The 24,568-nt window shown below is 42.6% G+C and overlaps 1 protein-coding gene across 7 annotated transcripts in view; it reads left to right on the forward strand.

Annotated features, from left to right (window-relative positions):
- Positions 1 to 738: 738 nt before the first annotated feature.
- Positions 739 to 24,568, forward strand: part of LOC308139703 (transcription factor COE1) — a gene marked incomplete at its 5' end in the record, with an annotated part of 90,191 nt that continues 66,361 nt past the window's right edge. For 6 of the 7 annotated variants that reach the window (XM_080509198.1, XM_080509195.1, XM_080509196.1 and 3 more), the window contains 6 exons: positions 739 to 866; positions 1,606 to 1,762; positions 2,372 to 2,435; positions 3,394 to 3,449; positions 12,216 to 12,289; positions 17,726 to 17,794. In XM_080509198.1, the coding sequence (XP_080365324.1) occupies positions 739 to 866; positions 1,606 to 1,762; positions 2,372 to 2,435; positions 3,394 to 3,449; positions 12,216 to 12,289; positions 17,726 to 17,794 (548 nt within the window). The remainder of the gene's footprint in view (positions 867 to 1,605; positions 1,763 to 2,371; positions 2,436 to 3,393; positions 3,450 to 12,215; positions 12,290 to 17,725; positions 17,795 to 24,568) is intronic. The other variant, XM_080509200.1, reaches the window with a different exon arrangement.

A 24,568-nucleotide genomic window follows, 5' to 3' on the forward strand; every position in this document is an offset into this window, starting at 1 on the left:
CCCTCCCTCTCTCTCCCTTCCCATCCGAGCAGCCTCTCTCTCTCCCCCCGGGGCGGGAGAAGCCCGTGTTTGGTTCTCAGAGAGAGAGAGAGAGAGAGAGAGAGAGGGTCCTTTGGGAAGAGTCACAAAGCGACTTCCTCGCAGAGAGAAGCGAGAGAGAGAGAGAGCGGAGAGGAGAGGAGAGGAGAGAGGAGAGAGATCGGGAGCGTCCGTATGAAGCAGCGTTGCTTTTTTATTTCCAGCAAAGGAAAAAAACAAAACAAAAACAAAAACAGACGCCCCGGACCACTATACCGAGGCAAAGGAGGAGAAATCAAAAAGGGAAAAGTGTGAGATAATGATGACATCTGATCAGTGCGATAATTGATCTCTCTTGTCAGTGGATCTCAAAGCGCACCAGGAGTGACTTTTCTTTTTTCTTTTTTTCTTCCCACACCTGGCACGTCCTGTCGTCCCTTTTCGTGACACAACCCCGTGTTTTAAGTGTTTGGACATTGTTTGGTTTTTTTTTTTGTTCTCGGCATGTTTGGTCGCCCACTCCCTCGTTTAGGAGTAAAATCTGAGGAATAAAGAGCGCAAAGGCTTGAATTCTTGAGCGCAGCAGCGGCAGAAAAGCGCACACCACGTTGCTCCGCTCGCATCAGAGTGAAGGATCTACGGGAAGAGCAAGTGCACTTCCAGGCAGGGAGAGAGACCGAGAAGCAGAAGGACACAACGCAGAGCCTTGGAGGTCTGTTAATGTTTGGGATCCAGGAGAGCATCCAGAGAAGCGGCAGCAGCCTGAAAGAGGAGCCGCTGGGAGGCATGAACGTCCGGAGCTGGATGCAGGGGGGCGGCGTGCTGGACGCCAACACGGCCGCCCAAAGGTGAGCCCTGTCCGGGGAAATGAGGCACTTTGGCTCGTGTTTTCGCGCTGTCAAAGGTGGAACGTACGCGCGTTTTTTCACCGATCAGGACCTCTCAGCCTGGGCAGGACCAGAGAGAGAGAGAGAGAGACCAGATGGGGAGAAACAGGCTGCAGCTGCTGTCCGGAGACCGAAGTGTGGATTTATCTGTTCCAATTATTTAGGGGAAATTTATGTCGGTATATTTAGTATTATTTTATGTTGACCAGACAGAAACGTAGACCAAACGCACAGTGGTCACGTTGTGGTTTGAGTTTCAATGCATATGAAATAAATAAGCCATAAGTAATATAGGGCCTGTTCTGCGAAATTTAATTATAGGAAAATGTACCTTCAGTCCTTAAATATTCTTATTGTTATATTTAAGTGGAAGAAAATGATCCAGCTCCTCAGTCAGGCGTATGGTGGACAAACCATGATCTCAATCATTACATGAACCTCGAAACGAAATTAATCACATTTTTTATCAAATCTACTGATAAATGTTTATTGTGCTTTTTTTTTTTTTTTTTTTAATCAAACTGACTTTTTTTTTTCTCCTCCATATAAATGGAACAATTTCCTGTCTGATCAGACATACAAAAATCAGCACATGGTGGACTTATTTTGCCATTTTCTTCACATTTGCTTTGACCCATTTCCAACAAGAAAACACTTTATTCTGTTTGCGCCAGTCTCACACCGTCTTGTGTGTCCGCAGTGGAGTGGGTCTGGCCCGGGCTCACTTTGAGAAGCAGCCGCCCTCCAACTTGCGGAAGTCCAACTTCTTCCACTTCGTCCTGGCTCTGTACGACCGGCAGGGTCAGCCGGTGGAGATCGAGCGGACCAACTTCGTGGACTTCATCGAGAAAGAAAAGGTGGGCACGTGGAGGGGGATTTTATTTGTCTGATTTACATATTATCAGAAGGCCTATATTGTAAAGAATTGTTTTATGTCACATTTAAACATTTATAATAGATCCACATTTTTAATTGAATTGTCATAATTATTATTTGGCCTATTATTATTATTATTATTATTATTATTATTATTATGATTATTATTATTATTATTATTATTATTATTATTATTATTATTATTATTGATTATAAAACCAGGCATAAAATACATTTTAAACGCGTATATTCGTGCCTCTGAAAAAATATTTTAAAATTGTTATAATTTCCAACTCGATTCAACACAAACATTTGTTTTATATAAACAAACGCACAGCCGTTCTCCTACTCAATTAGATGAAATGTAGCAGGAGAATTCCGTGTGGGATTTATTGGCCCTCTAAACAAAATTACAGAGAAATAAAAAAAAGAAAAAAAGAAAAACACACACACAATATGATTACACATTGTAGAGCAGGTAATTATACTTTAATACATCAACATTAAACCTGAATATATGCATGCAAGTACTCGTTAAACTAGTCAGAAATGCTTCCATAACTGGATCCATATTTATTGTGTGCGGACAGGAAACGAGCGGAGAGAAGACAAATAACGGGATCCATTATCGGCTGCAGCTTCTTTACAGTAACGGTGAGTACATGCGCACGCATTGTTACCCCAAAATGTGTTTGACCAAATTCTTTAAGATTTTATGCTTGATTATGCACTAATAAAATATGCATACGGTAGCTGTTTGTTGTTTTCCCTTTTAAAAATAAATTATGTGTTTCAAAGGGCCAACAGGCTGCCACAACTTCTTTATGTCACACAAATCTCAGTGCAGATACAACCTTGTGTAATTCGACCGATTTCAATTAGTGGGACATCAAGGCAGCTGTTGCAGGAGATTTGTTGCAGTTCTGTAACTTTATCACTCTGTCACTGTCCCTAAACTAGTTAGCCCACTCTGATGAGGGATATTTGACAGGTTGAGCTGCAGTCTGCCAGGGGAGTGAGTATCACAACCTCCATCCTGCTGTGGGATTAAAAGAAGAAAGCACAACTATAGTTGGTGGTTTGCATGTGCTGATACAGAATGCGGAGTCCTCTCCATATTGGAGTCATCTGCTGGGTGCAGAAAAGAGGAAATGTGATTTTGGGGGGCATTGAGCAACATTTTTCACAGGATTTCACATGCACTCATCAAGGGTTAAAGGACACGATCTTTCCCATTTACTGCAACACTATTAAATGGAAATGTGTAATTTCTGATCATATAATTGACCTTTAAAAGACAGAATGAGTTCAGCCAATGATTGATCTTCAGCACAAAAGATGATTATTAATTCACATATTTTGCCTTAATGGATTCTTTGTGAGAAACAACAACCAAAAATCCTAATAAATGTATCTAATTTTGAGTGTGAGAAGGAAGTTATTTTTGTGTATATTATCTCACGATTGCTAAATGCCAGATGCCAGGGGGGGATGATGACTTCGACTAATTGTTCCCACAGCTACAAGCTTGTGTTGATTTATGCTTATAAAAGGATTAATATGCTGCTGTTTGTTAGAAACCACATCTTAGTGATTGTCTTCTCCTTTCCAGGCATCAGAACAGAGCAGGATTTTTATGTTCGACTCATCGACTCCATGACTAAACAGGTAAGCACGCACACACTCACACACACACTCTCACACACACTCTATCTCACACAGCGGTCTGTCACCTCTCCTGTTACCTCCGCTGACAATGAGTTGCTCCACTGATCCGCCTGTACTCCGCCGCCCTCCACTGTGCGTGCACACACACACACACACACACACACACACACACACACACACACACACACACACACACACACACACACACACACACACACACACACACACACACACACACACACACACACACACACACACACACACACATACACACACACACAAATGGGTGTTTGTGTGCACATGAGTTTGTGGGTGGGTGTTTCTACAGTGTGTATGTGTGGGTAGGGACACACACACACACACACACACACACACACACACACACACACACACACACACACACACACACACACACACACACACACACACACACACACACACACACACACACACACACACACACACACACACACACACTGCATGGCTCCAGGCGTTTTTGCCTGTGCTTCTCTTGCTGTGATTAGAGCGAGGAGGCTTGTAAGCGGGTGTTGAGGAACAGGAGCGTAATTCTGCCGCACACAGTAGGAAGTGGAAAGATATAACGGCACCTCTGGGATTTGGTTTGGCGAGAAGCAAGCATTGTGATCAGATCCAATTTTTCTGCTAATGTTTTTGTTTTCGTTGGTGTGCACATGTATGAGAGAGACAGAAGGACAGGAAGAGCAGTGGCGAGAGTTTGGAGGGAGGACGACTGAACAGACAGACAGGCACGTTTAGTGTTTGAAGCCTTTAGAATTAAGAGTCAGAGAGAGAGAGAGAGAGAGAGAGAGAGAGAGAGAGAGAGAGAGAGAGCGAGAGAGAGAGAGAGAGAATTAGTGGAGCCAAAAAGCCATGCTATGCACTGAATACTTGCTAATGTGACTCCAGGCTCTGACAGAGTCTCACATTACTGCTGCCACGCTGCACCACATTCTGTGTGTGTGTGTGTGTGTGTGTGTTTGTGTGTGTGTGTGTGTGTGTCTGGCAGGCCAAGGAGACCACACTGTTTCTTAATAACACTGTTTAGCTTCAGTTTGGTGAGGTGACAAGCAGTTACACACTTCCACATATTCAGGCAGGCCTTGCTGCCACTTGGAAGTCCAGCCAAGAAAAGGCCTAATTCCCTCTGTAATGGATGACCTGTTTCTCTATTCGCCTGCCTAAGCATTTATGTATTAACATTATTTCAGTTTGAGGCAGAAAACTCATTTTTCCTCAAAGTGCTGATGGTGGCAGGTGTGCGTGCCACACCTGTGGGCAGCTGCCTCACACTGCGTGAGTGTTGGTCGGCGCTGTGCATGTGTGGATGTGTGTGTGTGTGCAGGAGAGCAGGGAAACAAATGGGAGAGATGTGCAGGTATTTGGTGTTTTAAGCCTGCAGCATATGTGTATCGGCACCATGGCAACATTGTAGGAATAAGACATGCTTAGCTGAGTGTCTGCATGTGTGTGTGTGTGTGTGTGTGTGTGTGTGTGTGTGTGTGTGTGTGTGTGTGTGTGTGTGTGTGTGTGTGTGTGTGTGTGTGTGTGTGTGTGTGTGAGAGTGTGTGTGTGTGTGTGTGTCTGTGTGTGTGTGTGTGTGTGTGTGTGTGTGTGTGTGTGTGTGTGTGTGTGTGTGTGTGTGTGTGTGTGTGTGTGTGTGTGTGTGTGTGTGTGTGTTATTCCCAATGGTATATAAATGGAGTATTAACAGGTGGTTGAATCAAAACAGTCATGAAATTGGCTTAGCTGGTCAGTGATGTCATGGCTACTGTCTTTCTAACTTTCACACTGAAGTTTCTCACATGGATGCACACACACACACACACACACACACACACACACACACACACACACACACACACACACACACACACACACACACACATGCACAGCTCTTTGTTCTTCAGGCCTTCTCATCAACATAATATATTCCCTAAGCCTTTCCCTGAACCATAACCTTTAAGATAATATAAGATCGCCTTTATTAATCTCACAGTGGAGAAATTTACTACTGAAATGTACGTACTGTAACTGTAACCCTTTAGCTTTTTGGTGCCCTGGACTTAAATTGCCCCAATAAGTGTATCTGCTCTCTTATGTCCTTTCAATAAAAGGAAAGCAATACACAAGCATATAGACACACACAAAAATCTAAGCTGGAGTTCTCTTTCAGCAGCATGTTGTGTAAGTCAACTCATTTGTAGAAATTGATTCTAATTGATGAATGTTTACGGTCAAATTGTTGTTGTTTTTGTTCTCCCACTGTTTACAACATGCAATTTGGTTGCAGCTACTCTTGCACTCACAAGGACTCTGGATAAACTTCATGAGTCACCAGGGATGAAAATAGTAGGAGCAACTGTCAGAAATGTTTCTCTCAGTCTGTGTCTGCACAGGAGACTCCCAAAATATAATTTTCCAGAAAGTTTGAAGACAGGAAACTCTGTGAAAATGCATCACAGAGGTAAAACAGCAGTCTATATGTGATGTTAAGAGTCATGGTTCTGTCTTGATTATGATTGAATCATGGTTTTTCTCTATTTGTGTGTTTTTGCATCAGCTCCTTATTCTTCATCGATGTGGTTGCCTTCTCATAGAGACATTCTCTTGATGGTGCAAGCTTGCAGCTTCAATTGTTGATCAGTGTGATGAAAAAGTTATCCTCTGGGTCACTAAGATTCGATATCATTGACTTTTGTTCAGAATAATTTAAAGGTTTTAACTAAAATATAACAGAATGTCACAAAAGTTAAGAACAAACACATTTTCTATTCTATTTTTTTTAAAGGCTGCACTCTGTGCCCTTTATTTATCCAATGATGTGCGGTCAAAGTGTATTTTCGGATTTAATTTTTGCTTCAAAACATGTCTGGGTGCATGTCTCAATGCTCAATGGTCTTAAAAACCCAACATCAGCTGTTTCTTGAGTATCTATTTTATTAAATATGGTGTTACTTTATTTTTTTGTTTTTATATTTGATCATATTTTCACTATGCATCAGTCTGTATGCAGTATTTGACAAGTTCAGAGTAAAAATATAATGTTTTGATAACATGGCCCAAAAATAGTGCAAGTAGCATTTATGTCAATGTGTCCTACATCTATTATTTCGCATCCTATATGGTCACCTGCCAAGTTGAGTTTTTTTTTTCTGTACCTGCTCTGCTCCATAAAGTAGATAGACTGCGAGGTGTTATTAGTCTCACATGCTTGATTCTATTTATTTCTTTCTTATAATTGTGATTCTACTGCCAGGAAAGAAAAGCCTCCTCCTTACTTTGACAATCTAAGCTGGCACCTTTTTGTTTTATTCCTCTCTATTTTTGTCTCTGCCTACCTGTTTGTGTGTGAGTGTGTGTGTGTGTGTGTGTGTGTGTGTGTGTGTGTGTGTGTGTGTGTGTGTGTGTGTGTGTGTGTGTGTGTGTGTGTGTGTGTGTGTGTGTGTGTGTGTGTGTGTGTGTGTGTGTGTGTGTGTGTGTGTGTGTGTGTGTGTGCGTGTGTGTGTGTGTGTTGAGGGCCTTCACTGCTTGTGTTAAATGGAGGAGGAGAGCACCTCCTTGTCTTCAGAAGCAGAGCGCGGCGCTCGCTCGTTGATCACGACTCTGTCCCGGAGAATAAAGCGTCTGTCACTGCGGCCCCCGTCGGATCACTAGCTCGCTAGTCGACCTGACACTAACGCAGGAGGAAGTGTGTTCCCCTGCTTAACGGATCCTTGTTTACATGCCGCGTATGTCACGCTACTTCAAAGGCGGAGGAGAGAGCGGCAAAGATGGTGTGTGAAAGGCCTGGTGAGGCGGTGAGAGGGAGGAGAGAGGGAGAGGGGAGGAGGAAGAAGCAGATGAAAGTGAGGCGCAGAGTAGGCAAAGTGACAACGGTGTAGAATCCGTGACAAACGTGGGCCGCGGCGGTAGAGGAACTCACGCAAGAGCCGTTCTCAGAGGGTGGATAAGGTATTATTTGCAAATTATTCTTTATGTTGTCAGTTCATCCTCCCCGGGGCTCCAGAAGTCTTGTGTTACTGAGCAGGACAAGCCAAGAGTTCTCTGAAACGATAAACCTCAGCTCAGCACGACTTTCTTTGATTCACAACTTTATATGATTCACAAAATCTGAGCCTTCAAAACTGTTCGCTCTTTGAATTCCAAGCAGCGCAAAGCAAGGGAGGCAAACGTTGGCACAGAGCGAGATGAGTCAACATTGAGAAAACCAAAGAGATGGAGCTGGATGTCCTGACCTGTTGACTTCTGTTTGTCAACATGTTTGTCGATGTGTTTGGTTAAAATGGGCCTTTTTCTGTGTGGAGTTTGCATGTCCTCCCTGTGGGTTTTCTACACGTCACTGTGCATCAATAAATGGGCGAATGAGTGATTTAAATGAAACAACAAAACCAGCAACCCTCATCACCGAGAGCATGAAAGCCTCAACACATGAGTTTTTATCTGGAACTTGAAGGGAGGAAGTGAATCGGCGTTGCAGAGGTGAACTGAAAAGTTTGAGAGAGAGCACAAGCACTTCCAAAAGGAGGCGTTCAGGAAAGGTTGAGATCGTGGATGGCTTTGTAGGTGAGAGGTGACATTTTGTAGTCGTGGACTGGATGGTGGGATACGACAGGGAGATCGGGATGATGCTAGCAGAGCAATTCTGAAAAAAGTTAAAGTTTGTGAAGGATTTCCTGGGGAAGACCAAACAGAGGGGCGTTGCAGAAGTAAAGAAGTGAGGAGACTGACGCATCAAAGCACTTGTGGCTGTACTTTTGTCTGTCTTGGTATTTTTAACTGCAGGTTGAGTCGTAATCTGGCTGTAGTAGAGGAGGAAGAGCGTTTTAAAAATAACACCCAGGTCATTTTTTGTGTGAAATCCGGATAGAGGAAGATTTGCTTTATATTTTTCCCAAAAAATCCCCAATATCTTCTTTTATTTCAGTGATATAAAGGTGTTAAAAGGGTGATTTGAGTGCCGGTAAAAGTGTCAAAGTCAAAGAGTTAACTTTCAAAACCTGAAAACCCTGTTTGATGCCCGAATCGAGATGATTTTTCTTCCCTGCCTCTTATTTAATGCATTTTCTCATTACTAATAGCCTTCCTCTTAGCGACTCATCATATTGGTTCAATGTTAAAAATAAAAGCCAAATAAAAAAAAAAAAATGTAAACAATTTGTTTTGGCTAAAATGTTGAATTAGGATTTATTTCATACATGTTTCTCAGAAAATACAACTCCGATATTGCTAACCTTTAAAATTTAAAAAATATCATGTGATTTATTGTGAAAATACATTAGCGATATTGACCTTATTTTATTTGTATTTTTTTGGTTCATCTGTCACAAAACCATGCGAGACGTTGAGCAAAGCAGATGATGCTCGAAAACTTCAATCCATTCAGCATAATGTCACTGGATTCAAGAAGTACAGGCATGCCCAGGTAGAACATGCAGACAACAGCAAAGCAATCCAAAGACTATCAAAGTTGGTTAAAGTGACAATAATTACCTAAAGTGTTAAAAAGAAAAAAGAAAAAAGAAGCTTCTTGTCAGGACAACTCTGGGAAGTCTGCTGAACTGATGTGGACTGACCCACATGCAGTCATCTGTGATTTTGGATGAGAGCACGGTTCCATCCGTCCTATTTCTGTTTACAAAGATGAATGCACTCACCTGGCGCAGGGCTTGAAGGCTTGTGCTCGTGCGTGCGGGGGGTGGGGGAGAGAGAACAGAAGAGCAAAAGTGCAGAAAAAGTTAGAAGACGAGGGAAGGTTGGGATGACAGTGATGCATGTTTGTCCAGCATAGGAAGCAAGTTCACTGGAAGTTTCCTGGCCCACTCTTTTCCCATGGCACGGCGAGTAAAACTAATCACAGACAGAACTGTGGCTCATGCGGCACATTTCCTCCTCACAACCAAGCTGTCAAATCCCGTCTTTTTTTCGACATTTCCCATACTCAGATTTGCTCTCATTAAACTGCAATCAGGGGACTTTTGCAGTTCAAATGTTGATGTAGAGGGAATACGGAAATAGTCTCAGATGTCTCGTACAGTGAGTTAACATCAGTTTCTTTACTTTATCCGAGGCTATTTAAGTTGTTTTAGTCTGGATGAACGGCTTATTCTGTTTTCTGGGTAAATTAATTATCTTCACAAACAGTTGAAATCGTCCTTGTGGGACATTCGCGTAAAAGCGTGCCTCTCATGGAAGTGCGAGGCCAGCATCAGTTTCTGCTTTAAGCCCTTATTATTTTTGTGTCAGATTACGCATCATACTTGCACTGACTGGGCGTGCACATCCCAGGAGTCCTGGTCAACCGAGGGCCTTTCGAGCTCCAAGTTCATGTGTCGATACATTTTGCCGAGGGGGGTGGGGGGTGGGGGGGATACGTGCACACGCATGGAAAATTGTAACTGACAAGCGCCCTGGGCCTTGAACCATATAGGGGCTCCAAAAATACAGAAAACGCACAGGATCCGGGAGACAAGTTATTAGTATGAAATGCTTTAGGCTACAATAAAGGGGTCCTCAGTGTAGAGCCACTGTCGCTACTTTATATTAATGCCGCAGAGCTCCAAGCCTTCTGAAGGCCATTCAGGGCCATAGTTTTGACAAATGAGGGGCTCAGTCTGTATTCGTTGCTTAAGTTGGGCCCCCAGAAGGTACACCCTCGCCCTGGGGCCCCCTGAAAGGACGACTCGGCCATAGGTGAGATTTGGAGAATATAATTTCTTTAAAGGCCCTTTCTTTGTGTTGCCATCTGCTGCTTCGAAAACCATTCATCTGTCACATTAGTAGAACAGATTTCAGGGCGAAACGGTCTCTCCAGCAGTGTTCGACTTCTCTCTCTGAACATTATTTTATTTCAAAACACCTTGAAATGGCTTGCGTGATAACAATCAATGAGCCATTCCTGAAATAAAATCAGTAATTTATGAGCGAGAAAAGAGTTGAGAGGCGTGATTTGGGACATAGAGAGTTTGTTTGACAAATTTCACAAGGTTTGTTTGGACAGAAATACATTTCATTAATCTCACAGATGATCATGTGTTCGTTATGAATTTATTCTCATCCATACGTGGCACCAATATAAACAAATCCCTGATGAGAGCTGTTAAACCTCAGAGGTGGCAAGCATTTATTATTCTGACGACATTTTACTTTCATGCCCTACATTAGCACACAAATACCTGTTCTTTGTCCCCTTTACGCTCTTAAAACGGGCTCATTACTTGTTTCACCTCTGTGAAGAGAATTCAGAGTTACAGTGAGATGAATGGTGGAAACAATTCTTCACGCTGAAGCTGCAAAAGTTGATGAATTAAAATTGATCAAGGTCGAACGAGAATGGTTAAATCTATTAATTTTAAACTTGAGTCCATTTCAGAACCTGCACTTTTTCCACTTTTACCGAAGTGAGGAAGTTGGTTTGGTATTTTATTTTGACCAAAGTCCTTTTTTTCTTTCTTTTTTGTGAAGCACGGGTGTGCTTCACCTCCATTAGGTTTGCCATAAATTAGCTTGTGCTGACTCGATGGCGGCAGGTTGTCTGAACTCCGGGTGAAGATTATTGTAAAGGACAGAGAAACTTCCTCATTGTTGCCAGAGACAAGTGAGCCTGTCACTCTTTGAGACTCGCTACAGTTTGGACCGACAGATCAAAAAGACTGGAATAGAACAAAGAGAGACAAAGAGTCTATTGATTGATAGATCGCTTAGTGGTGTGCGACTTCTGCTATCTCTTTCTGCTGCGCTTTCTCTCCAGACCTGGGAATATTGTGAAGTGCAAGCAAGTGTTGAAACCTCAACTAAAACCTTTTTTTTGTTGTTTTTTTTACTCAGACTCTGGCTTGTTGGACTAAACATTGTCTTGATCAATGTTGCAAAAGATACTGAAAGTGATTACTTGTTACTTCTTTAAAAATGGGACGCTATTTTCTAGTAAGTAAAACACCTGTCTTTGAAATAAGTTACAAACTAATGACAACAAGTAAACAGCAGTAAAACAGCTGAGGTGAACTATCAACATGTCTCATCCCCTAAAATAACATTTATTTCTGGAAACAGGCGAATGCAAAAGTACTTTATAAGGCTGAGCCTCCTTATTGTGTCAGATGATTAGATATGGCTCTTATTTTGTAGCTTTTCTAAAACAACCTTGCACAATCGATGTGTGTGTGTGTGTGTGTGTGTAAGTGATAGACAGATTGGGTGTAAGTGTGTGTATGTGAGACCGGAGGTGTTACCAATGAACTGTGAGTTCTTGGAGGTGAGATCAAACCTCAACAACACGTTTCCAAAGTGCTGATGGGGTAAACTAGCGAGGGAAAATAAAAGTACAACAAAATCTCAGTACGAGAAAATAGTTCATTTATATCAGTTCAACATCATCAGAGGGTTTTCCGGCAGCGTCGTGCTGCCGACCATTTTCATCTCCTCCCCTCCACTGATCACTGTACTGTACTGAAAATAATGCCAATGAATGTTCTGCATTCGCGCACAACAAATCATGACAAAACAGGAATAAATCGAAGTCCTGTGGAGCTTAAGTATAACATCATTTTATTCAAATTCTTATTTTATGGACTCAATGTGGTATTGTTAAAAAACAACAATATTGATAAAACAAGCTACAGTGAACAACCAAAAGTGTCCAGGAGTTGATTATATGTGTGTGTGTGTGCGTGCACCATGAATGAGTGCTCCTGAATTTGTGAGCTAATATTTTCTTCTTCTTCTGTCTTTATCTTTCTCCTTCTATAGCCAATTGTTTATGAAGGCCAAGACAAGAACCCTGAGATGTGCAGAGTGCTGCTGACACATGAGATCATGTGCAGGTGAGAAATGATAACTTAATTATAAATCCTCCTCTTCTCTTCTTCTGTCCTCTTTCAGTTTTCGATGTTCGGCCCAAGTTGCTCCACAGTGCAGTGCGGTGATGTGCGTTTAGTTAAGGTTTGCCGTAAGTAGCCGGAATTAAATGAATCAGTGAAGCGACAAAACTAGAAATGTGTCTTAGGGGTGATGTGTTGTGTAGCTCAGAAACCATTAATACTTAAATTTGTCCACAAGGAAAGAATGCAAACAAAAATGAGCCGAGTTCACCATTCATTCATTTCACTATTCTTTGTTTTTTGTGGTGCATGTGCACCTGTGCATGAATGATGTAGGCCCGCTTAAACTTTGCTTTTCAGTTTCCAATGGGAAAAGAAGAATTGAGCCAATAAGGTTTAGAATTAAGGTCCAAGGTTTCCTCTCGTCTCCCCTTCTCTGCTCCCCTCCTCTCTTCTCTTTTCTTCCGTCTGCACAAAGTTCTCACCAATCATCTCCCTGTACATTTCTTATATTGTCACCCTCATTAACCCCCCCACACGTACAAACCGGGACGCACACTCACGCATACGCGCAAAGCTCTATATGTTGAGGAAGATGAGTTTTGGCTATCAGAGTTGTTGCTTTAATTATAATCTCAAGATGAATTTCTTCGGAAGTAGGTTGGAGGAAAGAGTCCTATTTATAGAGGTGTTTTACCAACCTATCCTATACAATCGAGAGTGCGTGTACAAGAACATGCGTGGTTTATATATATATATGTGTGTGTGTGTGTGTGTGTGTGTGTGTGTGTGTGTGTGTGTGTGTGTGTGTGTGTGTGTGACGCCTGGTTAATTAGGACACAGAGAAACTCATTAGTCAATCTGAACCCTTCTGTTGTTTCATGGCTAACAAATGGGCCTTCCTCCAGGATCTGACTATAAAATATAGGAAGGGACTTGCACACGCACGCACGCACGCACACACACACACACACACACACACACACACACACACACACACACACACACACACACACACACACACACACACACACACACACACACAAAGAAGTACGTGTACTCTCGCACGCCCAATCGGTATGAAAATTCAAATTTAGCACATGAATTAAGTTGTTCCTATTGCGCGACCTTGTCACCGAACAACTTTAACTGTAACAATATAAATTGGGGTTCATCTATATGCACAAGAAGGGATTTTAACCGTGAAATCAGGCACACTAATATTTTATTCTGCAGCTCAGTGAATGTTCCTCGGGCTGTTGCAGCTGTAGAGGCTCATGGAAAAAACATTGATATTCTGATGTGATTTACAAGGAATTTATAAATAAATTGTGTTTGGCAACAGATTTTACTGTAAATTAATGTTGTTCATCATGTGGGGGATGAATTGTGGATGTGAATAAACAGTTTAGCATAACATGCAGCGCGCACATGAATCTTGTTGCGGGAGAAAGAACTCCACAGTGTCCTTCTGCAGCATTTTTCAAACCGTTCCTCTGGGGGAGCAACAGCGCAGAAAGTACGGCTCGAGTGTAAACACTCGCTTGTCTCCAACAGCCGCTGAGGTCAAAGTTACGGCTGTTGCCTCATGTTCTCACATGCTGATTCTGCAGCGGGGACTTCGCACACAACACACACACACACACACACACACACACACACACACACACACACACACACACACACACACACACACACACACACACACACACACACACACACACACACACACACACACACACACACACACACACACACACACGCACACACACACACACACACACACACACACACACACACGCACACACACAAAGAGCTCAGGGCGTCCATTAATCAGTGTGGCTTATTGTCATGGTGGTGCTATTAGCCATATGCTCCCAGCCAATCTGCCACCAAGCAAACCTGCAGCAAAAAAAAACCTGGTTGGAGCACTGGCACAAACATGTGTGTTGAGCGCCGGGATCCAGATTCAACAATGGCGACTCGATGTTTGTTTAGTTCAAAAGCAGGCTGAAACTTTTTTCTACTGTATTCGAACTAAAATGCTGAGTGCTGAAGTCTATTCTCACCTTTAAATGCTTCATATTCCTTAGGGATTATATTATATAGTCTAATATTAAAAGATCTTCACATATGGACATCTTTTATTGAACGTGCCATAGATGACTATGGACAGTTAAGACCCTGGATCAAGTGCTAATCCATCAAGGAGATGCAGAGAATCACACACACTAAAATTCATACCTTCAGGCAATTCAGGGTCACAAAATAAAGCGCAAATGCATTTATTTATTTTTTTTTACTCTGTGAGAGGAAACCAAGAGAAAATACACTCACAGCCTATACGGCTTATACAGCCTACGTTGGTGTTTTTTGATTTAATATGAATAGATTCATTAACATGACCGATCAGGTTTGTTGTTCTACTTTAATACCATTTCAAAAACAAAACATTTTTATATTTAGAAATTGATTCTGTCATTGTCAGCAAATGTTGGCATTACATTCATAATTATGAACTCTTAACTGTCATAACACAATACAGAGCTTCTATTAAGATTTTAATACTGCTTCTTTTGACAGAATAGCTATTTAAATTATATAAAACAGCACAAATCCGCAAAAACTCCTGTTTAAGAAAATGAATGGCAGTAAAGACGCTTCCTGTACTTGAATATATTTTTCTGTATTCAAAGCTGATGTTAAAAACTAAAATGAAGTTGTGTTTCCAACAGAATATTGAGGGATTGTGGTAGCTCTGATTCATGCTTTTAATGTCAGAGTATTGTGTGTGGGTGAGTGATGGGATGATGTGGGGGGGGGGGGGGTGGATGATTAGATCACTGCGATCCAGAGCAATAAGTGCTGCATTACCCCCATCCCACCCCTCGTTTCCCTTCCCTTTATAACATCTTCCACTCTGCTCCTGTCTCCTCTTCCTCTTCTGGCCCCCCTTAATCTCTCTGTAACATCTCCCCCATCACCGCCTCCTCCTCCTCCTCCTCCTCCTCCTCCTCCTCCTCCCCCAACTGCTGTGACCCATCCTTCCCCTCCCATCCCATCCTGGGGTTAGCTTTCCTCTCGTCCCCTCTCGTCCCTCCTTTGCATCCCCTTATCTCCCCTTGTCTTCCTCGCTAACCTCTCACTGGAGCTGCGCCGCTCTCCAAAGTTACCGCGCAGTGACCCAGTTCATCGAGCGGCAGAAAGCGACTGACAGACACAGTAGAGCAGCGCGACACGGCAGCCGATAGCGGAGACAATGAGCGAGGTGTAACAGATCCGTCTCTTTCTTTCCACCTCTGCCATCTGTGACAGTGGGAAACCTGAGACGTCTCCCCTTCCTCTTCTTCCCACCCAGAGCCCCGCCTCTTCCCTCCCTCTCCTACCCCCCCCCCCCCCCTTGTTTTAGCTTTCCCACCCACGCTCACCCTCTCACTCTTTACCACTGCTCCCCTCTTGACTTCATCCTCCTCCCAGCTGCTTACACCTTTATTCATAATTGATGCAAGCTTGAAAGCTCCTTTGACACTCCTGTAATACATATGTGTGAATTTTGGTAAGGACGCCAGCTTTTTGTTTTTTCTTCTCTCTTTCTCGTGCGTGAGCGTGTATGTATCCCACGTACTCCTCATATGAGCCTCGGGCCTCTTTTGTCCTCGTCCTCCATATCACTTGCTCATCAGTATAATTAGGAAGGAGTCACAGTCGTTGTGCAGTGCTTTGATACTTTTCTCGCAAAATTAAATTTGCCCCTTGTCTTTGAAAATAAGAATAACTTAATCGAAACTTTAGAGGCGGGTGGAGATCCAAAAACAAATGCACACATTTCTCAGGACATTGTGTGGTTGAATTGCATTTTCCTTTTCTTTTCTTTTTTAATAAACTTGCTCATGATAAGATTTGTTATCAAGAGTTGTACCTGGATTGATTAAATGACGGTTCAATAACTGAACATGACTATAAATTGCTTTCAACGGCTGTGAAAATGGTTATATTTGTGAGTCTAAGTCGTCGTCTTAATTTGATCATCTATATCAGACACTGGCTACATTAGGTGGAGCAAGCCAATTTGGGGTTATGAGAAGACTATTTGAACATTATTTCAATTGTAAATGATCTGTAATGGTATGAAATGAAATGAAAATGAAGTTTTATAGAATTATTAGCCATAATTCCTATGTATCCCTGTGATAAAAGTGCTCATTATCCATCATATGCCCAATGATTAAAGTAGTCCATCGCTGAACCATATGATAGAATGTTTAATAACTGTTATGGATGATGTTAATTACGCTTTTGCCTAAAATGAATCAGCTGTTTGAAAGAAAACAGGTTAAAATCTGAGTGCAGCTCTACACTGGGCAACTTTTGGCTGTATTCGTCGAAACACATTCAAACGTGGTTTGAAGTCTGTGGTCTTCTGTCACACAGTGTGAAGGTTTCGCAGACGGCTGACGTTACAGCCTTGCGTCTCCTGACAGTGTCAGAAGTTTCACAGCAGCCGTCTCATTACACCAAGCAGAACTGCTGCAGCTTCTGCCAACCGATAGAAATGCAGTAGAAAACGACGACACGAGGCATTGTATCTAAACAATAGATGGGAAATTACCAAGGAGGTAAAATGTTGGGCTGCAGCCACATTCACCATCTACTACTATTCGCCATGTACTAGAACAACAATATTTCCACGAGGCACCATTAGCGTATGCAGATTAACTATAGAATACCTTTGTTATCCTTCCATACTGAAGTAGAATGTAAGAGTTATCACCACTGAATCAGTGATTCACAACGATCAACAAGGTATCATGCAATGACCTTATGAAACTGCTAAGGTCTGCCGTAGCCTTATGAATTTATAGTGTCAACAAAACAAAAGAGGTTTTTTATGTTCTTTAAATTTTAAATGTGCGCAACAGGAAGTGTCAACATTTATGGGACTCTTCCTGCTTTTGCCACACTCGGGGTAATGCAAGGTAAGGCCACTAATTCAAGCAACAAACAATCGAGGACCTAATCAAGCGCCGTTCAGTCGTTACTGGACCTACGACCAGCCTACTGCACAAGTATAGAAAAGGCTTTCAATAGAAATCATGCGGTAGCTTGCTGGTTCCCTTAAAACATACTGTATTCCTTTCAGATCCTGCTCTGCACTCACTTTTCGTGTCATATAAGTCTATTTTTATCCATGCTTTCAGCGTAGATCTGCTCGACAGACTTTCAGTAAAACTCCTGCTGGCCTGTTTGAGGCAGATTTGATCAAAAGCTGTGCATTTGGTTATAAGTTCCCCGCTAAAGTACAGACACGGCCAATAATGTGCGGTAACACTCTCATTTAAACGTCTAAATTGGAGCTTCATGCAGCGTATGTTCTCCGTGTCGGAATCTTCTCTCACTTTGCCCTCTGTCTTTTTCTTTGACGTTCTCCTCTTCTCTTAGTCGGTGCTGTGACAAGAAGAGCTGCGGGAACCGTAATGAGACGCCCTCAGACCCTGTTATCATCGACAGGTACTGTCTCTCACTTTGCACCTCTCTCTTGCTCTCTCTCTCTCTCTCTCTCTCACACACACACACACACACACACACACACACACACACACACACACACACACACACACACACACACACACACACACACACACACACACACACACACACACACACACACACACTGGATGAGGAAGTGTGCTGACTTATTTGAATGGCGGCGTGGGACGGTATGTTTGTGTGTTTAGATGATCTGCTGTCACTCCTGAAATAGCTGCTGCTGCTGCTGCTGCTGCTGCTTGGATTGAGTCAATGGCTTGTAAAACATCAGGTCATATCAATGACGGCGAAAATGTCCTGAAATAATAGTCCACCCATCTTTCGTTCTTATGCGCTCATCGATGACAGAGGGGACACCGACACTCATGGCGAATTCACAAACGCACGCACCTTCAGACGCGAGTGAATAAGCAGCACTCAGATAGGTGTTTTCTCTTCGTAATGCTCAATACAAATCTGTTTACTAACAGGAGCTGTCTTTCGCTTTCCTGCTCCTCTGTGTGTCTCTTTCCTCCTTTCTGTCGGTGAAAGTAGAGGACTGAAGTTATCCCTCCCTTAACACCCACCCCACCCGTCTTTCTGTCTCTCCTGCAGCAGCAGCACAGAAAAATGGGTCATGAGCAAAGAAAAAAGTGACAGAGAAAAGCTGAAATGAGATCCAACCTCATTTTAATCTGATTTCTTCCTGGCAGTTGTTTTAACCCTCTGAGAGCTGTTGGTCCTTTCAGCACAGCTGTGTTGAGTGATTCAGCGAGGGAACTTTGGAATATTGTCTCCACATTATGACAAAACAGATTTTATGTGAATATTAGCAGCGTGAAATGAGACCCAACCTCACTAACTGTAAAAAAACTGTCCATTCATGATGATTTGTTAGGAACTCTCCGAGCATTTTGTAGTTTGATTCCCTGTAGATGACTTCCAAAAAACATTAGGCACCTCTTTTTATAAGGAAAACATCAAAATTGACTGTCATCAATCTATATAATCATATAAACACAGAGTTCAGTGTAAATTAAGGAGATGCCTGTGTGTTTCTGCCTTGTCACCCAGACATTTTTTTTTTTTCTTCTGTTGCTGATTCTTGGCGGTACGTTGAATGTTTTAACCTTAAAGCAATGATGTAGTACAGTTTTGACAGCCAAGGAGGCCAGGAATGCAAAAGAGTTGCTGTTGTTGTTGTTGTTGTTGTTTTTTCTTCCATCAAAAAACCACAGGACAAAACAAGTGTTTCAGGTGGTGTAACACCTGTTTTTGTTCTTCCCTTGGGTCCAACATTCATGAGGCAGTTTTCTTCTTTGTCAAATCAAATCAAATCAAATCAAATCAAATCAAATCAAATCAAATCAAATCATATCAAAATATTTGTTTTTCAGCTGTCAGTTTATACCTGTAGGTTACGAATTTTGGGGAAAATCCCTCAGAAACTATATTATTTATTACTTCTAACCCCCCAAAGTATTTTTTTGTTGTGTATATAGCTGCTATTATTTCCACTCCGTCCTCAGGTCTAACCTTCAGCCAGGCCTCATTCTTCGCTTGTTGGGGAAACTGATGTTCTCCTTTTCCTCTTTTTATGTTATGTCTCATGGAGGAGAACTACCAAAAAGGCAACAAAGAGAATTAAAATGAAACATAAAACAACATTTAGTAGCATATGAGACACCACATGCAATAGGTTTGGAGTTCAACAAATACAAGTGTGAGAGTGTGTTATATGTGCATGTGGGTTTGTGTGTGTGTGTGTGTATACAGTGCACAGTGCACACTCTGACATCTCAGTTTAAACTCCTTTATATATTTGCCTGAAAGGTGTGTGTGCGTGCGTGTTGGGCTCCTAAAAGATACTCAAACACACAAAGACACATATTCATGTGATGTGTGTGTTCCTGGACCGTGTGCAGCGTTGATGTTCGACGACTGCGTCACTTTCAGTGGCTAAACAAGCGGAGCAGAGTGAATTGTGGGAGATGTCAGGGAACTCGGTCAAGATGGAATGTCAAGGTTACCGTGGATACCGTGGGATACTTCCTGTAGCACCCCCCGCTACTCTTCCACTTTGCAGTGGTTCACAGCCTCTTGGTGTAACATCTGGAGCTCCGCTGGCCGACCCAAACATGAGAGAGGACAGCCACAATAAGATCATTATCTGCTCATTACCACACATCAGGTCCAATTAAAAGTCTTATTCAACCCATTAATCCACTCTTAAAAATATAGCTGTTTTTTGGTTTTTCTTTTTTTAAACTGGAGTTTTGGTGTTTTCCTTTCTACAACTGAAGAGAGAAAACAAAAGTCTTCAGGGAAATAGAGAAGCTTCCTTTCCTCTCAGCCTCCTGGAGGGCCTTGTCTGCAACTGGAGACACAATGACAAACAAATCCATGTATTTGACTTTAAAAGAAAAATGTTTTGAAATAGAGAAACACTGAAATGTATCTTGGATCAGTCGGTGAGTACTTGAATCACCACAAACAAATCACATGGTCCATATTGTGCCGTTTATACATATATATATACTTTGCAACATGTTTTGTTTTTCTCTTTGCGTTTTGTCTATTTGCGTATGTTTTGGTAACTTATGGGGCCACCGTACTGACTTTATGTTCGTGAGTGCAGCTGGCAGGGATAAATCTCCCCAGCAGGGGAATGGAGGACAAAGTAAACACACCAACAACAACTTGCAAAAAAAACCCAAAACAATGTAGATGGACTGAATAAATGGACACAAATCCACAACTTCTATTTTATTTCATTCTTCACTTGCAATTCCAAATGTGATTTCATTCTTGCTGCACCTAAAGGGAATTCGAAGAACATTTTTATATACCTACCTGGTAATATCAGGTGGCATTTGATTTCCTTCACAAGTCACATAAACAGAGAAAGCAGTGAAAATGTTTACATAGACATGAGCTCCCCAGAAACAAAACTTCGACGACTATTTCAGCTTAGCGGCTTCATCTTTCTGAATGCTAATAACTACATGTAGAGACAAAACTTGATCCAAATGGCTCAAACATTATACTGTGTCTTACATGTAGCATAAAAAAGTAATATTCCAGATGTCTTCGTATTAAAAGTATCACAAGTTAGGTCAAGTTTTATTTGTAAAGCTTACTAATTATGGAAAGAAATTCAGAATATGATCAAAACTGAGATCAGTCAAGTTAATAAGAAATGAGCCAGTAAAGCCATTTGAAATTCTACTTTTCCCATCAGCACGACTTCAAGCATCCTGGTTTAATGTTTGATAAATCAATCTCAGACAAAAAGTGGACAAGTTTTATTGTGGCTTTAACAATGAGGTGCTCCCCGTTGTTTATCACACTTCGACAAATTCAAACACGCTGCTTGTTTTGCATTTATTTGTGGGAACAAATAAATAAAAGAAATGGAAATAAAGATTGTTTGCATGTGATTGACAGCCCATTGCTCATGATGTTAGGGAGGATATCAGTCCCCGTGAGCATTCGTGTGCATGTGCATGTGACTGACAGCAAGCTCGTCACCGTGTGTGTGTGTGTGTGTGTGTGTGTGTGTGTGTGTGTGTGTGTGTGTGTGTGTGTGTGTGTGTGTGTGTGTGTGTGTGTGTGTGTGTGTGTGTGTGTGTGTGTGTGTGTGTGTGTGTGTGTGTGTGTGTGTGTGTGTGTGTGGCCTATTTAATCCTTGTTGTAGCATAGTGAGTGTCCCGCCACATCTCAGGGTTAATATCGGGTTAACGACATGCAATGATATCCTATCATACGCCTGCTTGACTCCCAAAGAGCCACATCCACTCTCACTCTCCTGTGTGTGTGTGTGTGTGTGTGTGTGTGTGTGTGTGTGTGTGTGTGTGTGTGTCTGTGTGTGTGTGTATACGTGTGTGAGTGCGTGCGCACATTCTTACTGTCTTCTCTCAATCATTAAAGATGGTTGACGCCTCTCTTTCCTACACTTCCCTATCCTTGTTTTTTTTTCTTTTCCCTCTCCTTCTTTCTACCTCACCCTCTCTCACCCACCAACCCTTCTGCATCCCACCCTCTCCCTCTGTCTGTTTTTTTTCTCCCTTCTTTGACTCTGTTTTAGTCTTGCTGTGGCCCTGAGGGGTTACCTACCTCACTGCTCAGCTCGCTGCCTGTTTAGACTCTTACAATTGGCTTAATGGGCTCAGGCTGTGTGCATGAGATCGTGCATGTGCGGGGAGTTTGAGGGGGTTAGGCGCAGGCGGTGTGTGTTGGGAGCTCAGATTGGTGTCAGGACTTGAGGAAGGCAGTTGTGTGTGTGTGTGTGTGTGTGTGTGTGTGTGTGTGTGTGTGTGTGTGTGTGTGTGTGTGTCCGTGTCCGTCCTCTCTAAAGGGGCCCACATAAGCCTGAGGGTTTAAGGGGGTTCCCTGTGTGTGTGTGTGTGTGTGTGTGTGTGTGTGTGTGTGTGTGTGTGTGTGTGTGTGTGTGTGTGTGTGTGTGTGTGTGTGTGTGTGTGTGTGTGTGTGTGTGTGTGTGTGTGTGTGTGTGTGTGTGTGTGTGTGTGTGTGTGTGTGTGTGTGTAATCTATCGGGTTAAGAGGGGTCACAGCTCGAGGAAGGGATGATGGGAACGAGGAAGGGATGGAGAACCGATAGAAGGAGAAGGTGAGGATGATAAGACAGCATTTACACGGAAGAAAGGAGGAGAGTGTGAGCAGGAGGAGGGGGAGGGTGGGAAGAGCAGGAGGGTGGAGGCTTGTCAAGGCAGACACAACAGAGAGAGAGGAGGAGGAGGAGGAGGAGGAGAAGGAGGAGCACAGCAAGGTTTGTTTCAGGGGATAAGAGCCTCAGTCTGGGGAGTCCTGTCAATCAAAGAGTGCCGGGTGGGGGAGGAGGGGGCGCTGTCAATCAGCTGGGAGAGGAGGAGGAGGACGCAAAGAAAGGCAACAGAGGGTTTGAGTGGGATCTTCTAAACGATCTCTTCATCTTTTTTGCCTTTTGTCTTCCTCGCTATCTCTCTCCCTCTCCCTCTTTCCCTGTCGCTTGTCCCAGTTACCAAAATATCTCTGCCAACCTGGGATGTCACTGTTCGCTCAACTGTCACTGTCTGACATGTACACACACACACACACACACACACACACACACACACACACACACACACACACACACACACACACACACACACACACACACACACACACACACACACACACACACACACACACACACACACACACACACACACACACACACACACACACACATCTAAAATAGATTGTGAGATAACATGACCCACACTCATTCCTCCGTTCCTTCTTTGACATCCTTTCTTTCAGATCTTCATCCACTTAGCTCGGTTTCACATGCCACCACCATACTTAGGTACATTATTGCCAAGGCACCAAAGTCACTGTGTCATAGTAGCTTTTAGATTTGGGTTTTAGAAAGATTTTTGAGGTGTATATAAAAATATTATGGGATAATCCAACATAGTCCAAAATTAACAAGTTTGAGTGTCTTTTGATTCTCTGTAAACTGCAGACGTGGGTCTGATGTGTTGTGCTATATTGAAACAAAAATGACAATCAAGAACAACCAGAATATGCATTTGTATTGAGGATGGTGTAGTGTTTAACAATAATATTGACAACTATAGAGGAAAATCATTAAATAAAAGTCAACAACCGTTTGATGTCTCGTTGCAGTGATTCTTGCGGGAATGTCAGTGTTTCTCCGAAGTATCTACACGAGGGTTGGGAAGTGTTGTTTTTAGATAAAGAACTCATCTGTCCCTCCGTCTGCTTTACCACTTCGTCCAAGCGCTCTCATTCACACTTAGGGGCGATTTAGAATCACTGATTAGCCTGAAAGACATGGTTTTTCAGATGTTAAAGAGTACCAGAGTACCTGAAAAAACTTAAGCCCACACCGGGAGAACATGCAAACTCCACACATAAAAGGCTCTTTGAACTGAACTGGAGAAATTCTTAATATGAGACAAAAGTGTTAAGCCCTACATCACTGTGTGGCCCCAGTCCATCCGAACAGAATAGTCAAATAGTTTTAGTTGTGTATTTGACTGGTGCATCACTTCCTGTGTTAAAGGTCAGCCGTTGCTCGGCGATGAAAACTACGGGGAATTATTCATACCATTGACATAATGTCAGCGTTCGCTCAATGTGTGTGTGCGTGCGTGCATGTGTGTGTGTGTGTGTGCGTGTGTGTGTGCATGCGTGTGTGTGTGCGCGTGTGTTTGCAAGAGGGAGAAAGGAGTATGTTTTATTCATTCCTCTCATTTAGTCTCTCAGTCTGCACCTGTCCTACCATTTACAGGCTTGGCATTCACATTATTTCCTGATTTAGTTTAACTGCCTGCTTTAGAGGACACACACATGCACAGACACATACCCTTTTGTTTTTATTGTCTTCACTGTCTTCACTGTCTAAACTAACTCTGCTGGTCTCGGTTACGGTCAGAGCTGGAGATTATTGCCATCAGCAATAAAGCAAATGGGTTTTTGGAACCTCTCTCTTTCTTTCTTGCTCACTTTATTTATCTAATTTTCATTTTCTCACTCCGTTCTCTTATTCTGGCCCTCTGTGTACTTGGAGATGTATTTGTCTTTAACTCTATCTTCCTTTCCATCTTGCTGCAAATATCTGAGGACCAAGGTTACTGGCTGTGGATAGGTCCAAGAAAGACATAGTTGTTTTCCTGTTTGTTTTGGTTATTCCTGTGGTAGAGAAGGAAACACAGAGCCGAGGATAGCTCAGGTTATTCATCTGTCC

Source organism: Blennius ocellaris (genome assembly GCF_963422515.1).
Source record: "Blennius ocellaris genome assembly, chromosome: 14".
Taxonomy (NCBI): Eukaryota; Metazoa; Chordata; class Actinopteri; order Blenniiformes; family Blenniidae; genus Blennius; species Blennius ocellaris.